The 15631-nt window shown below is 46.8% G+C and overlaps 1 protein-coding gene across 16 annotated transcripts in view; it reads right to left on the bottom strand.

Annotated features, from left to right (window-relative positions):
• Window positions 1–15631, bottom strand: part of SAFB2 (scaffold attachment factor B2) — a 33862-nt gene that overhangs the window by 11313 nt on the left and 6918 nt on the right. For 13 of the 16 annotated variants that reach the window (XR_010405745.1, XR_010405749.1, XR_010405751.1 and 10 more), the window contains exons 5-13: window positions 15365–15484; window positions 14824–14886; window positions 13854–13881; window positions 12431–12941; window positions 11955–12004; window positions 11324–11427; window positions 6079–6228; window positions 5876–5988; window positions 944–1074 (exon numbers count right to left, since the gene is read on the bottom strand). Coding sequence is in view for 13 of the 16 variants with exons in the window: in XM_064572647.1 (XP_064428717.1) it covers window positions 944–1074; window positions 5876–5988; window positions 6079–6228; window positions 11324–11427; window positions 11955–12004; window positions 12431–12941; window positions 13854–13881; window positions 14824–14886; window positions 15365–15484 (1270 nt within the window). In the remaining 3 variants the exon portion in view is untranslated. The remainder of the gene's footprint in view (window positions 1–943; window positions 1075–5875; window positions 5989–6078; window positions 6229–11323; window positions 11428–11954; window positions 12005–12430; window positions 12942–13853; window positions 13882–14823; window positions 14887–15364; window positions 15485–15631) is intronic. The other 3 variants (XM_064572630.1, XM_064572642.1, XM_064572643.1) reach the window with 3 other exon arrangements.

Below are 15631 nucleotides of genomic sequence, written 5' to 3'. Positions count from 1 at the left end.
TTCTGACCTGCAGCGCACATTACGGACACGAAGCAGCTGGTGTACCTTCACAGGTCTTTGCTCACCTGGGATGAAGTGGCTGTGATTTCCCCGAATCTTACAATGTAAATCTAAGTCAAGGTGCATTCTGCAACACAAACACATCCAACCCACCAGCTTCCTTTACCCGCATGCTCAAACCTAGTGGCTCCAGGATAACCAATTTCCATTTTTTAGTCCTCCTCCACATTCTGGAAAGCTCTGCAGAATTCAGGCCCTTGTGTTCTGAATCAGATGGCTGGGCTTCCCTTCATTCATATACAGCAATAAAGGCTTCCAAATGGGTTCTTCCCCTCGATGACACAATAACCAAACTCTTAACCACCATGACTATTACTGATTTGGGGAGATTCGCAATACTTGAGAAACATTTTAAAAACGCGTTCCTCATGAGACTGCCAGTAAATTACCCCAAACACTTAAGATCTAATTTGTAATGCGCTGTACCAAATTCCAAGGCTCCAGATGGCTGAGTTTTGTTTGTTTTACTGGGGGGGAGGGGCGGGGAGAACTGGGTTTTGTTTTCTCCACAAAACATTCTGTGGTGCCTCATGGCAATCTGAAGGTGCGGAACAAGCTGCAGAACAGCATCAAATCTGTGACAAGAACCAGGACACCTCTCCCTCGCACATCTGCCAAAGGTACGCAGGAAGAGCAAGCAGCCCGGTCCCTGAGCCGCCAGTGACCATAAATCACGAAGCGGAACACCTCCAGGTGTGTGATGTCACCAGAGACTCCTTCAAGCCAGTCATCCCCTGAGGCCCTGCTGCTTTATCAGCTGCCGATCAACAGAGCCCACAGTCAGCCCAGGCACACCGCCCTCACTGGCTCACTCCATGACACCCCCCCAGCCCCTCCCACCAGGCTCTACTCTCCTGGGGAGCCCTGGGCAGGTGCTGCTCACCTGATTTGGTGACTCGGGACCGATTTGTAGGTCCTGGTTTCGGCTCATCCTCGTCTTTTTCTTCCTTCTTAATGTCTTCAGGCTTTTTTTCCTCCTTTTTCTCCATCTTCTCCTCCTTCTTAATCGCAGTTCTATTTAAAAACACGGTCATCACACTTGAGTTCCTGGGACTCTGGCAGCAGCTCACACTTACTGACTTCCATACACAACCAGCCAGCCGGGCAGCAAGTGGACGGGAATAGTTACTGGGAAGCTGCCGTGATGATCTAATACCCGCTCGAGACACAGCCCTTATTCCCCCCGGAGTTCTCTGCTACACCTAGAAATATGCAGCACGGAACTGCAGGCTCATGGACAGTTTTCCGAACTGCTCGATGCAGTGGTTTGCAAGACAGCACACGGGCACACGAGAGACACTCCCAACTAGAGAAGAATGCTTGCAAAAAACTGATTTTAAGTGTTTCACTCCAGGTGGAATTTTTAAGTTTTTTTCCAAATAAATTCAGTATAAAATAGAACAGAGGTACAGCATGAGGATGCGAGGTGCCTGCTACATGAAGCAGTGGGCCATCCACCCTGAACACTGCACCTGGTCACTTCTGCATACTCTGGGGGAGTTAAGATGGCTACGTTCCAGCTCATGTGGAAACTGTTAGTAACACTTCAGCTGAAGGCAGCTTTATTCTACGCGGTGAACTAAATCATCATTGCCACTCACACTTGTCTCCCATATTCCCTAATGCTGTTTGTCCCGGGTAATTAAATCCCACACTTATTAAATGCCCGCCATGTGCCAGGGTCCAGGACGGGAAAGCCAGGCCCCTCAGGGTTCCCTAACCAGTGCTCCCTGCCCTTTCTTCCCTACAACCCAGGCAGAGCTCAGGCTGTCCAAAGAAACCTCTCAGCTCATTCTTCCTCTCTCAAATTCCACAGTACAAAGCTTTTTTTTGGGGGGGAGGGTGTGGGGGTGTGTGCGCGCGCAAGTGTGTGCGCGCGCAAGTGTGTGTGTGTATGTTTGGAGAGTGGTGTGTGTGTCTGTCTGTCGGGGGCAGAGGAAGAGAGGGAGAATCCTAAGCACATTCCATGCCCAGCGTGGAGCCTGACCTGGAGCTCAATCTCAAAAACCTGGAGATCATGACCTTAGCCAAAAACAAAGAGTCAGATGCTTAACCGAATGAGCCACTCAGGCACCCCGGAGCTGTCTTTAAAATAATATTCACTTTGGGGCACCTGGGTGGCTCAGTAGGTTAAGCATTTGCCTTCGCTCAGGTCGTGATCTCAGGGTCCTGGGATCGGGCCCTGCATCTCGCTCTGTGCTTAGCTTGGAGTCTGCTTCTCCCTTTCCCTCTTCCCCTCCCTGCCGATTTGTGTTCATGCCCTCTCCCTCTCAAATGAGTAAGTAAAATCTTAAAAAAAAAAAAAAATTAAAATAATATTCGCTTTAAAAAAACCTTAAAAATTTTTTTTTTTATTTTTAAGTCATCTCTATACCCAATGTGGGGCCTGAACCCACAACTCTAAGTGAGATCAAGAGTCGGAATGCGCCGATGGAGCCAGCCAGGTGCCCCCAAAAAAACTTTATTAAAAAAAAAAAATTGGGGCACCTGGGTAGTTCAGTTGTTAAGCATCTGCCTTCGGCTCGGGTTATGATCCCAGGATCCTGGGATCGAGCCCTGCATCGGGCTCCCTGCTCGGCGGGAAGCCTGCTTCTCCCTCTCCCACTCCCCCTGCTTGTGTTCCCTCTCTCTCTGTGTCTCTCTCTGTCAAATACATAAATAAAATCTTAAAAAAAATAAAAGTAAAAATAAATTTTTTTTTAAATAAATATTTGAGAGGGGCGCCTCGGTGGCTCAGTCGGTTAAGCGGCTGCCTTCGGCTCGGGTCATGATCCCAGGGTCCTGGGATCGAGCCCCGCATCGGGCTCCCTGCTCAGCGGGGAGCCTGCTTCTCCCTCTCCCACTCCCCCTGCTTGTGTTCCCTCTCTCGCTGTGTCTCTGTCAAATAAATAAATAAAATCTTTAAAAAAATAAATAAATAAAATAAATATTTGAGAGAGAAAATGAACAGAGGGAGGGGCAGAGGGAAAGAATCCCAAGCAGACTCTGCTAAGCGCGGAGCCTGAAGGGGCTGGATTTCACGACCCTGAGATCATGGCCTGAGCCAAAAGCAGAAGTTGGACACTCAACTGAGCCACCCAGGCGCCCCCAATATTTTAAACTGTAAACACATACCATAATAATTGATGGTGTGTACCAGGATCAAGAACTGGTTTTTTTTAGCGTATTGGTTTTGCTTAAGAAAAAAGAAAAAAACACAAAATCCCTAACACTGTAGGTGCGTCAACTTATTCAAACAATTTCCCTGGGACGACCACCTTTACTGAATGGCCTTTACTGTCAATGACTGGGCTCCACCGCCCGTGCCTATGCTTTGTGAGGCCCCGCGAGGCTGGGACGGCACTCAGCATGCTGCACTATAGCACTTCTCCCCTCAGCTTTGTTGTGGGTAATACACGCGGATCTGGTTCCCCCTCAACGGCTACAGCCGTCCGTGTCCCTTCTAAGAGGAACAGTGATGGCTTGCGGTGACTACATGGCTGCAAGTAAAGCCACAATGAATTACATCTGATGTGCGTCTCCCACTATTCTGGGGTGGTGCCTTCTCTCTCCAAGGAGACCCCCTGGTTGTTCTGTACTCACATGGCACCGCCTAGACACAAAGCAACCTCCTGTAACACCAAGTTAAAACTAATTTCTAAAATACAAACATGAGAGTATGAACAAAGGCTGGAGAAATATACACAAAAGAGGGTCACCCTTGGGTAGTGGGATTATGCTTGACATTTGTGTGGACTTTCCAAATGTGAACTATATATAAATCACCACTCACCCAACTCGGGGAAGACGAGCCACTTCTTTGGAAAAGTGTTTCTAATTTTTCACTTAGGTTGACTACTGAACCTAGAAATTTTTTTTTTAAGATTTTATTTGTCAGAAAGCGTGCACAAGAGCAGGGGGAGCAACAGGCAGAGGGAGAAGCAAGCTCCCCGCTGTGCAAAGAGCTCGATGCAGGACTTGATCCCAAGACCCCAGGATCACGACCCGAGCTGACTGAGCTACCCAGGCGTCCCTGAACCTAGAAAAAAAAATTTTTTTTTTAAAAGATTTTATTTATTTATTAGACAGAAAGAGAGACAGCGAGAGCAGGAACACAGCAGGGGGAGTGGGAGAGGGAGAAGCAGGCTTCCTGCCAAGCAGGGAGCCCGATGTGGGACTCGATCCCAAGACCCTGGGATCATGACCTGAACCGAAGGCAGACGCTTAATGACTGAGCCACCCAGGCGCCCTGAACCTAGAAATTCTTAAAGTCAAAGAAAAGGTTAACAAACAAAGGTTTACTGGAAGAAAAAAATATGGTTAAAACATATTTTGAAATGCTCAACCTCCCAGTCAGACCACCTGAAGGCAGTTTGGTTTTAAACATACCAAGTTCATCACCTGGTTATGTGCCCCAGTGCTGGGGGCAGCCAGCCCAGACCGAATCCTGGCCTTGCCACTTCCTCGCTGGACTGGGTGCTCTTTAGCCGGGCACGTCTCTTTCTGAAGCCTATTCCCTCTGTGACCTAGGACCCTTCCAGGGATCAATCGAACCACCTGATGCAGGTGAGCTAGTTATTACCCCCCTTCCTTTCTCCCGCAAACACGTCTCACCGTGTGGTCAGAAAATCAATAAAGATGCATTCCAAAACACCAAGAACTCTGAACAACTCTGAAGAGCTACCAATATTCTACAAATACAGGGTTTTTTTGTTTTTGTTTCTTTCTTTTTTTTTTTTTTTAGCACTGCTGATAGAACACATCTCTTTGGAGAAGCTGCTGATAAAATTACAGGTCTCGCTTGTAAATACACGAAGGCTAATCTGACATCCATTGCTCATGGGCCAACAGATTCCAATTTGGAATGAAGACTGGCAATTATACCTTTCAGAATGGGAGTTGTAAACTTAGGAGTATTAAGGAAGTCCACACATTCGCTCGACTGTACGTTTTCTTAATATAAGAAACAATGGCAAAATGGAATCACTGAGACTGACAGATTCTCAGCAAAGGGTTCAATCTTTGGAGTGAAAGTGGCCCTAGAAGGGCAAGTAAATGGTACTGACAATATAAACTTAATGTACTCAGCCCTGAGAATTGTACCACCATCAGGAACATCACCAAAATCTACCTTCTCCAGAGGATACACCGACGACTCTGAGAAAATTAGCAAGCAATCCTGCTCTGAAAAACCTGTCCCAATTTCCATCCTTTATAGATGGTATCTCAGACCCAGAGATCCCAAAGTTCTGTGCCAAGGTACCCCACGGGTGCCACAGGAAACTCACAGGTATCCCGGGATATCTTATATTTTTGAGGGAAACACAGCAATAGTTGACAACTGCCTGACACTGCACAAACTACTAGCTTGAGGTCATTCTTTTCAACATTAGATTGGGTTGCGTTCCTGTGATAAAAAACAAGGACTGCATGAACACCAGTCTGGGTCAGGAAACAATTCCATGGTATGAGTGGCTGTGCAAGGACCCAGAACTCTGAGTGAAGTAAAATTATTATTCTTTCCTTTCAGATGTGTTATTTTCTTTCAACAGCCCACTAAGTCGTTTGGACGTAAATACTTACTAAGGCTCCTGTGAATACACTTTTGAGAGTTACGGGTTACATCGCAGGGACCCTTACTGAAACCTGAACACGTAAGTGGTAGCAAGATGCACAAATATGATACGTAAGTGAGAAGCCAATGAGGCTGCTTGCGGCAAGGAGGACACGAGTTTGCCTGAGTGACCCTGTGGCTGCCACCTACCCTCTTCCCGACCAGCCCACCCCCGCACCCTGAGAGAAAGCTTAAGAGAAAGGTTTTAAATAATCAGTTTACTTTTCAATTTTGATCTCCACAGGATGATGTCTGTCAACACTAGATAATTTTTCTTTCTTCACTTCACATTCTTTCCTGTCAGACAGCTTTTTCCCAGCAGGTTCGTTTTTGGCCTAAAATACAACACAGATTAGAAATGGCCCATGGTCCTGGTCTCCTCGCTCGTGAACTCGATAGGTTATAACAGGCAAGAGTCACCTCACCTTCTCTACGGAGATCATTCTTCCATGCAGCTCAGTTCTGTGGAGATGGCTGATGCACTTTGTAGCTTCATCAGATGTCGACATGGTAACAAATCCATAGCACCGAGCTCCGGGACTGCGGGCGTTGGTCACCACTTTGGCCCCAACAACCTTCATGAGAAAGGACACGCTTACCTTCCCATATAAATCACCACACGATTTGTCAAAAATGACTACCAGTTACCTGATCATCAGAATTCTTTCCACTAGTTTTTACTTCTCCACAAATTGTTGGTTTGCCATAATTAGTTATTAAAGTGGTTCTACCTCATCCTGACTATCAAAATACAATTGCTTCCGATACAATACAAGATCAGCCCTCAGAGTGACAAAAGACGAACAGGGAAAGCTAAAGACTTTTTTTTCCCCCCTAAAGATTTTATTTATTTATTCATGAAAGACAGAGAGAGAGGCAGAGGCAGAGGGAGAAGCAGGCTCCCTGAGGAGCAGGGAGCCCGATGCGGGACTCGATCCCAGGACCCTGAGATCATGACCTGAGCCAAAGGCAGACACTTAACCAACTGAGCCACCCAGGCGTCCCAGCTAAAGACATTTAAAACTCCACAAACCACAACTCATTAATCAAAAGTACTGCCCACTTGGATCATTTTCTCCAATTGGATCTCGACTTCCAGACAGGTTGACACACCAAGCATTACCCCCCTGCTGCCTAAAAAACCTCGCAAATTAGAGGAAATGTAGGCAACCGGGGTTTTCAGACACTGTACACCAGGCCACACAGGACGGTGACCCCTGCAAGGGACACACACACGTATGGTTGCCCTGGCTTACTTCCTAGAGGTTCCCAGCCAAGGGCAGGGAAGAGGACCTGAGGTAAGGGTGGGAGGTGGTATCCGAGAGCTGAGCACAGCTCAATGTCTGAAGAAATCATAGTACCGGAGAGGAAGTGCTGCATAAAGACAGCCCCAGAGCGCTACAAAGGGCCCTCTAAGCAGCACACGTGTCAGAGGCAAGGGAGAAAACCACCTGTTAAGAGCAAATAATCCCCAGGCTCAGAGTCTCAAATAATTCACTTTTTCCAGAGTGAACCCGGAATGGCAGCCGGAATGGAAAAGCTTGCAATTCACAGGGCATCAGGCTGAGACCTCAGAAGGGTGCTGCCCTGGAAGTGCACAAAGCTAGCCCCAAATTAAGGCTGCTCTGCTCACCTAAAGAAGCCTAATAGCAACCTGGGGAGGAACAAGTAACTGAACTATGTCCCAGCAAGAGCTCAAGGACACTGACAGGGACACACGAATAACTAGAACGCCTGGTGTCCGATCAAAAATGACTAGGTAAACCAAGGAATGAGAAAATGACTCTAATGAAGAAAACCAACCAACCAATAAAGAGATCCAGAATGCACTCCAGTAACAGAATTAGTGGATGATGACATTAAAAGTTATTTTAGCTATATCCTAAATGTTCAACAAGTTAGGAGAAACCACGGAGCATGTTAGGTAAACACAGAGAAGATATTTAAAAACACCCAACCCCAAAGTCTGGAGATGAAAAATACATGAGATGGGACGGACAGCAGACACTGCAAAAAAAAAAAAAAAAAGATGAGGGAACTTGGAAGACATAGCAACAGAAGCTACTCGAAATGAAACAGAGGAAAAAAGATGGAAACAAACCAAAACAGAACCAGAACATCAGTGGGCTGTAGGACCACCTGTGGCGTCGTCAAAAGAAGCACAGAAAACCTTAGCGGATGAAACCATAGCACATCTGTGGCATGAACTGCTCCAAACCAGTGATAAAGAGAACCTTCCAGGTAAGCCAGACAAGAAAGACACCTGTGCCCTAAGGAGCAAAGGTGAAACCCAGAGCCAACTGGTTAGCCAACATGAGCCAGAAGGAGGGAGCACCACTGCTGTCTGGACCAAAAATAAATAAATAAATAACCAACCCCACAATTCTGCATGCAGCAAAAACAGCTTTCAAAGTGAAGGCGAAAGAATAATTTTCAATAATTTTCAGATCTACAAAAGCAGCAGAAATTCATCCTTGGCAACACTGTACGATAAGAAAAGTTTAAAGAGGGAGGAAAACAATACCCAATGGGAACTTAGATATCAACAAGAGGGAGTAAAGAGCACCCCAAAACATAAACATGGAGTTAACAAAGAGCCCATGCTTTTTCTTATTTATGTATCTCTTTAAAAGATAAATGTTTAAAGCAAAAACAAAAACAAAAAACACCAAAAAATGAAAAAAAACAAAAAAACACAAACACACCAAAATCCAAACCAACCAACATATCAACGAACCAAGAATGTACTATGCTGTTTATTAAAGCCGTGACACCACCACCACAAAGGCTGGGAGGGAAGGATGGCGGTGCACGTTATCAGGTTCAAACGCCCCCTGGGAACTGGAATTTTCATCACTGAAGGACAGACCGCATTAAGCCTTGTAATAGAATTCCTATACGCAGATAGCAAAGAAAACGTTATAGTTCAACCAACGGCTCAAAGAAGAAACCAAAAGACAAATACCTTGAGACAGATGAAAAGGAACTGTAACACAGCAAAACCTATGGGGCGCAGTAACAGCAGTTAAGAACAAAGTTCACAGGGATAGATGCCCACATCAAGAAACACAAAAAACTCAAATAAGCAAGCGGACTTTACCCCTCAAGAAACCAGAATACAGCAACACTAGTGACATAAACTAGTTCCAGCTAATAAGTGACAGATCATAAAAAATACTCAACACAGGGGCGCCTGGGTGGCTCAGTAGTTAGGCTTCTGCCTTCGGCTCAGGTCATGATCCCAGAGTCCTGGGATGGAGGCCCACATGGGGCTCCCTGCGCAGCGGGAAGCCTGCTTCTCCCTCTCCCACTCCCCCCTGCTTGTGTTCCTGCTCTTGCTATCTATCAAATAAATAAAATCTTAAAAAAAAGTCTGCACTGGGGCGCCTGGGTGGTTCAGTCGTTGAGCGTCTGTCTGCCTTCGGCTCAGGTCCTGATCCCAGGGTCCTGGGATCGAGCCCCACGTCGGGCTCCCTGCTCCGCGGGAAGCCTGCTTCTCCCTCTCCCGCTCCCCCTGCTTGTGTTTCCTCTCTGGCTGTTGCTGTCAAATAAATAAAATCTTAAAAAAAAAAAAAAAACTCAATTCAAAAGGCAGGAAATACAGAGAAGCAAGGGATCCAAGAAACAGAACAGAGAGCAGACAGGGAGCCAGATGGCAGATTTAAACCCCACTATATGATGCTCGCGTTAAACGTAAATGTTCCCGTAGGACATTCTAGAGAACTGAACGTAGAGCCAGCACCAGTGAAAGTGCAGAGCCCCTGATCAGGACACAAGAGCCCTAGAGGGTCTGGCTCTGACCAGCTGTGATTCAGTACGTCAACGTGAGCAAGGCCTCTCCTCTCTCTGGACCTCAGGGTCCCCAGCTGTGAGACAACAGGGGGGTGGGGGTGGGGCAGTCCATCATCTTCACGTTCCCAGCAGACCCTGGTGTCCATGTTTCCACTTGCAGATATGGAGGAGCCTGCTCTCCCTGCAGAGGAAAGCCCCCCTCTGTCCACATCACCCCATACAGGGCCAAAGGGGACAGACTCTCCTGAGAGAGTCACTTCTTTCAGAGAGGAAGCTTCCCCTTCTTCCTTCTCTTCAAGGTCAGGGGGCTGAGCCAGACAGGATCACATGACCTTCCCATCAACCTAATTATCCTTGCAAAGACATCACCTCCCACGGCCCTGAGAGCAAAATCCAAGACCACCTCACCTGTCCCTGGGCCCCTGGCCTTGCCCTCCACCTTCACAGCAGCCTTTGATGGGTTCATCTTTTTTTTTTTTTTTTAAGAGTTTATTTATTTGTAAGAAAAAGAGAGAGAGAGCACAAGTGGGGAGAGCGGCAGGCAGAGGGAGAAGCAGGCTCCTCACTGAGCAAGGAGCCCGATATGGGACTTGATCCCAGGACCCTGGGATTATGACCCAAGCCAAAGGGAGACGCCCAACCAACTGAGCCACTCAGGCATCCCTGATCAGTTCATCCAAATTACAGACTCGTCCCACCACTGGGCCTAAGTCCCACGGCTTTAGTTCAATGCCGAGCTCTGTGGGCAGGGCCAACTCTATCATTACTCAGGCTTCGGCTTAAAGAGCACTTACTCAGCAAGGTGCGCTGAACCCCAGACCCCCATCTAAACTCGGTCTCCCTCCCACACACTGATGGCAGGCTGTAACGTCCCTGAATGAATCCCTCGTCACATGCTGTATTTACTTAAATGCTCTCTCCAGCAGCCTGTAAGATCTAGGCCAGCGCCCTCATAGCGGCTACGCTTCACAACTGGTGCCTCAATCAAGAAGGAAGTCAACAAACACTGAGGACGGGTTGCAGCTTCCCAGTTTTAAGCCCTTCTGAAAGACATTCGCCGTGAAGAAATATTCACCTCATGAATGCTTCTTCTGGGTCCTGTCCACTTAAGTCACAAACACATTCGCCAACTCCTACTCGGGGATACAGACCTGGGCAGAGAAATGCCCACGGCAGCCAGGACATCCAGCAAAGCTCCGCCTGGACTCCCTGCAGCTCCTCCCTGACAAGGGGCGCCAAGCCCCCACAGGCACCCACAGGACCAGGGTGGTCCTCCTGGCTGAAGGTGAGACTGTTTCACCATCTAATTCCAGGACAACGAAAACTGGGTTTTAAATGTCCTCGAGTCCCTGCAAGGCTTCTGAATGGTAATGTTTTCTTTCTGCCCCTGTGGACCAAGTCTTTGTTGATTTATTTTTAACCCAATATGTTCCTGTTCTCGAGCTACGTATTTAAAAATGCAGGAATATTAAAAGCCAACTCTTCACTTATTGTTTGGGAAAAAAAAATTCAGCATGCCAGCTTTAAGTTTTGTATAAGCCAAAAAATGAGCAGTTTAAGAGAAATTAGAAGAACGTTCAGACGTAGCTATTTATATACATTTTCTGTGACACGATGAACTATCTGCTGCCTATTACCCACTCTCAGCGAAGAAACAAGGCACACTACCCAAAACCAGGTGAGCCTTTTCTCCCTCGTGGTTTTGTTTTTTTAAAGGGAAAAACATAGACACATAGACACACACACACACACAGAAAAGACCACCAACAAAACTAACAATAGAAGAAAGAACTCTCCATAGTCTTGAGTTCATTATTTAACGCCAAACAGAGGCTGGGTGGCGAGAAGTTGGGGGGGGGGGGGGGGCGGGGCACACACCTTCCCATACTTGTTGAAAAGGTTCTTCAGATCCGTCGCTCGAGTTGTGGAGGACAGTCCACTGACCCACAGGTTCCGGCCAGAGCTGCTGCTGGTGCGACCTGCTGCAGGAGGGAGAGGGTCAGGCTTGGCCTCCAGGCCAGATAGGAGCACGACCTGCCTCAGGACGCAGCCCGCTCTTAGACCCCAGCTACCTCCCACTTCAACTCTTCTGGTCTAAGCATTTCAGGATGGAAGACAAAAAATACAGGTTGCAGAAACCGTTCCCTTACTCAAGGAATCATCAGGTCCTCGTCATTTACAAACGGAAATGAATTTTGATGACCAATTCTCAACCGGGATGGCAGTTTCTGCAATCTTGTTCTGTTATTCTAACGGGCAGAATGGGACTGTAATAGGATGCGGTGCACTGGGATTTTCACTATCCCATAAATGAAAACCACAACAGAGACATAAACCACAGAAGCTCACCAACATTTCAATCTAGTCTCTCAAGATACTGTTAGATGGTTACTTCCAGTAATCCTCCATGAAACCAACCACCGGATCCCCAGTGTGGGTACCTGTAAGCCCCTCCCTCCCCAAATAAGGGATCCGTAGGCGGCTCCCTGCCACATAAATTAAATCATACCTTTTTCATCTTTAATGATTGGCTTTATATCTTTTTCTTCCTTAAAAGAGCTAGAGACAAAAGCGAACGTTACTCAGACGGGAACAAAATGAAAGACAACTAAATTAAAAGTATGGTATGTGCTAAAAACTGAATACCTACCAGAAAATTAGTCTGAAATAAAATTTTAAGACACCTTTGCAAGCTTCTCTAGGCAATGTGACCCCCAAAATACCATGTCAGATTCTTAAAAGTCAATTGGATTTAGCTGAAGATAGCTGTTAACAATTTAAGAACACAACCATAGTAGGTTGAGAAAAAGAAAAGAAATAGATTCACCCATTAGAAATACACAACGAGAAATAAAACATGGTTTAGAAGTAAACTACAATTGCATCAGTCTGGCTGGCCAATTGCAGAAAAAACAGCTTATGTGTGTCATTAAATGACCAATGAAAAGGAGATAGCGTCTGGTCTAAAACTGAGAAAAAACAAACCTCATTTTCTGATCAGCGCCCTCACTGGCTGAGGACTCTTTAGGAGCCGGAGGGACTTCATTACAAGCTTCAAAAGCAAACTTCTTCACGTCTTCTTTGCTATCTCTGGGGCCTGGGCTTGAGGCTTCCGGGGGCGCTTCCGCGGCCTCCTCGCTAGAGGCTTCCGTGTGCTCTGAGGCTTTACTACTCTGCTCAACTGGCTTCTCTAGCCCTACAGGCTCACAGTCCGTCCGCGCGCCATCGCCTGGCTGCTCCACGGGCTCCCTTTTCACTACCGCTAACAGGGTGTCTGCCCTGCTCGACTGAGCTTGTGCTGTTGACTCGCTGGCCAAATCTAAATCACCCTCCTCCGGATGGGCGCTGCCAAAAAGGTCCTCTTCCTCCGCAAGCTTTCTGTCTGGCCCCACGCTACTTGTATCCTGTGCAAAGGGCTGCTCCAGCTCGGAACCTTCTTCTTTTACTGGCTCAGATTTACAAGTTTCCCCCAAAATGTCGAGTATTTTCTCATTTTCTACGGATTTAACAGGAATAGAATGGCACAAGGTTTAATTACCAGGGAAATAAAGCAATCACAAATGCGGAACTGGCACGGCTGCCACACTAACACGAAGAGAACTGCTAGCTACACAGAGATTGGAAAACCCGCGGGTACACAAAGTTACACCGGTTTACACTACCTGCGCTCCAACCGACTGCTACAGGAAGCCGCTACGCTACATGGAAGAGAAAAGGCCCCCACAGATTCAAACACCTACAACCACATGGCTGCTTCTCGACAGTCTTCTTCCTGTTTTTGTTCAAGTGTGGGTCTTCAGACTTAGTTTTCCAATGTCCAAGGTGCCGAACCGAATGCGATCGCCATTTGATGACAACTCAATTTCCAAATTTCTTTGAATTTCTTTTAACAGAACAGTCCAATACGCAAACCAGAAACTCTTCCAAGGTGGGAGATAAACGCAGTCCACAAGGGGAGTAATGCGTTGAAAATTTTCCTGAAGAGACTCTGTTTCCTCTTCTGGAATCCAGTCACTTCTCGGGTTATAAGTGCCCTGACAACCACTTTATCCTGCCTTAACTGTAGTAATCAAAAAGACTGCAGCAAAATATCACAAGATCTGTTTCATGTGTAGAAACACATGGAAGAATCACTGGGGGAATTACTTAAATGCCCCTCTACGTGGTTAGAGAGATGAAAATAATCACTACATCTCACCAAATATATTTGACCTCCAGAAACCAGAACGGCACTTCCACAGATCTGGTGATACGAGTGGGTTTCCAATCTCTGATCCTTGTACGATCTGGATTGTCCACCATTAAAATCATTTACGCGACCATACACAGCTTAGAATATATAGATAGATTGAAAAAAAGAGTGGGAAAACTTTCAAACCATTAACTGTCGTGTTTCTCTTATCAGTACCTGGCTCCAATAGAGGTTCTTCAATATCCTGTTTTAAAAAAGAAAAGAGAAAAAAATTCCATAAAGTACTTAAAAACTGGGCAAATACACTTCCCTGGCAGACACAGCTTCAATCACATGTGAATAAACACCTGTTTCAAATAACTCTCTCCACTCAAAACGACCATATTCCATTCTGGGATGATTCGGTGAGGACAAGCCCATTTTGTTGGCCTCTCCCCAGCAAAGCCAGGCAGGCAGCAGTGACACTCGGCCTGTTCAATTCTCCCTGGAGGGTCTGGCCACCCCACCCCAAGTCTGAGCTGACCTAGTGGCCTCCGGAGAGAGCAAAGACAGCCACAGCAAGAGGTCGCACAGACGGCGAATGTTTTGTATGTCATACCAGATTTGAGATCGATTTCTCCCCAAATAAGCTGTTATTTATAACTGGAACCTGTCAACAAAACCATCTGTTCACTCCTCCCAAAACCTTCCACTGACTTCCCACTGTACTTAAGACAATGGGCCAAACCCTTTCCCCGACCCACAGACGCGGGCAGTCAGGCCCATCCACGTCTGCAACCTCACCCCTGCGTCTCTGCCCCCACCCTGTGTCCTCCGTCCCTACATTCAGCCACTCTCCCTCCTTGCCCAAGGTCCTCTTTTCCCCTTCACTGGGCTAACTCCAGACCCATGGGTCAGACCTCAATTTGAGTGGGGTTTCCTCTGAGAGCCCTACGGCCCAATCACCTCAACTTCTCCCTCGAACTTTTCTAGTCATTTTCTTGCTGGTTATGAACACTGTCCCTACCGAATGCAAACAGTAGGACTGTACTTGTTTGGCTCAACCTCTTACCCCAGGCACTCAGCTCATTTTACGAATCATTTTTACACAGAATCATTTCTACACAGACACACATCCTTTTTCACCATGGAAAATCAACCGCTCACATAATGTTTCCAGCCAGGGAGCACCAGAATGGTATCTTACCGGAGGTACTTTGAAGTCCAATGATGAAGCATCCAAAGTGTTCTCGAAGCCCTCCCCATCCACCTGAAAGACAAAACAGAGAACCACGTAGTGGAGACAGAGCTGTGAATTCCAAGACCTGCACCTCACCAGTTTCTAAGGGGCCCACGTGTCTACTTCCCTCAAGCTGCCCACCATCATCTACAAGTCCACTGTTGGATTATTCGGTTTCTCGCCGGCCTTCCTGACTGCTCCATGACTGGGCGGTACTGCACCCCTGAGAGGGTCTCACAGACAGCAGGTGCTCGGTCAGCACTGGCCCAGGAAGGTACACTTTCAGTTCCCAGGCAGCGTCTATTTCCTGGTGGTCCACATATGTGACCCGGACACGATTTCCAGAGCAGAGCTCAAAAGCAAAAGGAAAAACTTCACACTTCTCCGATTTTACTTGGCAACGATACTTTGAAAAATAACAGTAACTGGGCACTTTCACCTAAGGTGCTTTATTTAAAACATTTAACTGAACTACTCTTAAATGTCACTCGATTTGACAGGTTTTTACCTTCTTGAGTGAAATACAAAAACATGCCTTCTCAAATGTATTTTTTTTTCCTTTCCCAGGTTTGAAGCTTATGACCGGGATGCTTGGATTAACCAAAAGGTAAGAAGCCAAGTCCATGCTCTGGAAATAATTAACACACAACAGGATCACACTGAGAGAGGCCAAGACCAGCAAGTCAGTTGCTCAATGGCACCCTAGGCTGAGGGGCAGTGACGTTTGGAGTTTGTTGACTTTTGAACCTTTAATGTTTAAAGTCCAGTCCTACAA

The sequence above is a fragment of the Mirounga angustirostris genome, unplaced genomic scaffold, assembly GCF_029215605.1.
Source record: "Mirounga angustirostris isolate CCGP_5_RB_7025 unplaced genomic scaffold, mMirAng1.0.hap1 SCAF_1, whole genome shotgun sequence".
Classification (NCBI taxonomy): domain Eukaryota; kingdom Metazoa; phylum Chordata; class Mammalia; order Carnivora; family Phocidae; genus Mirounga; species Mirounga angustirostris.
This window is presented reverse-complemented; position numbering and strand designations above follow the sequence as displayed.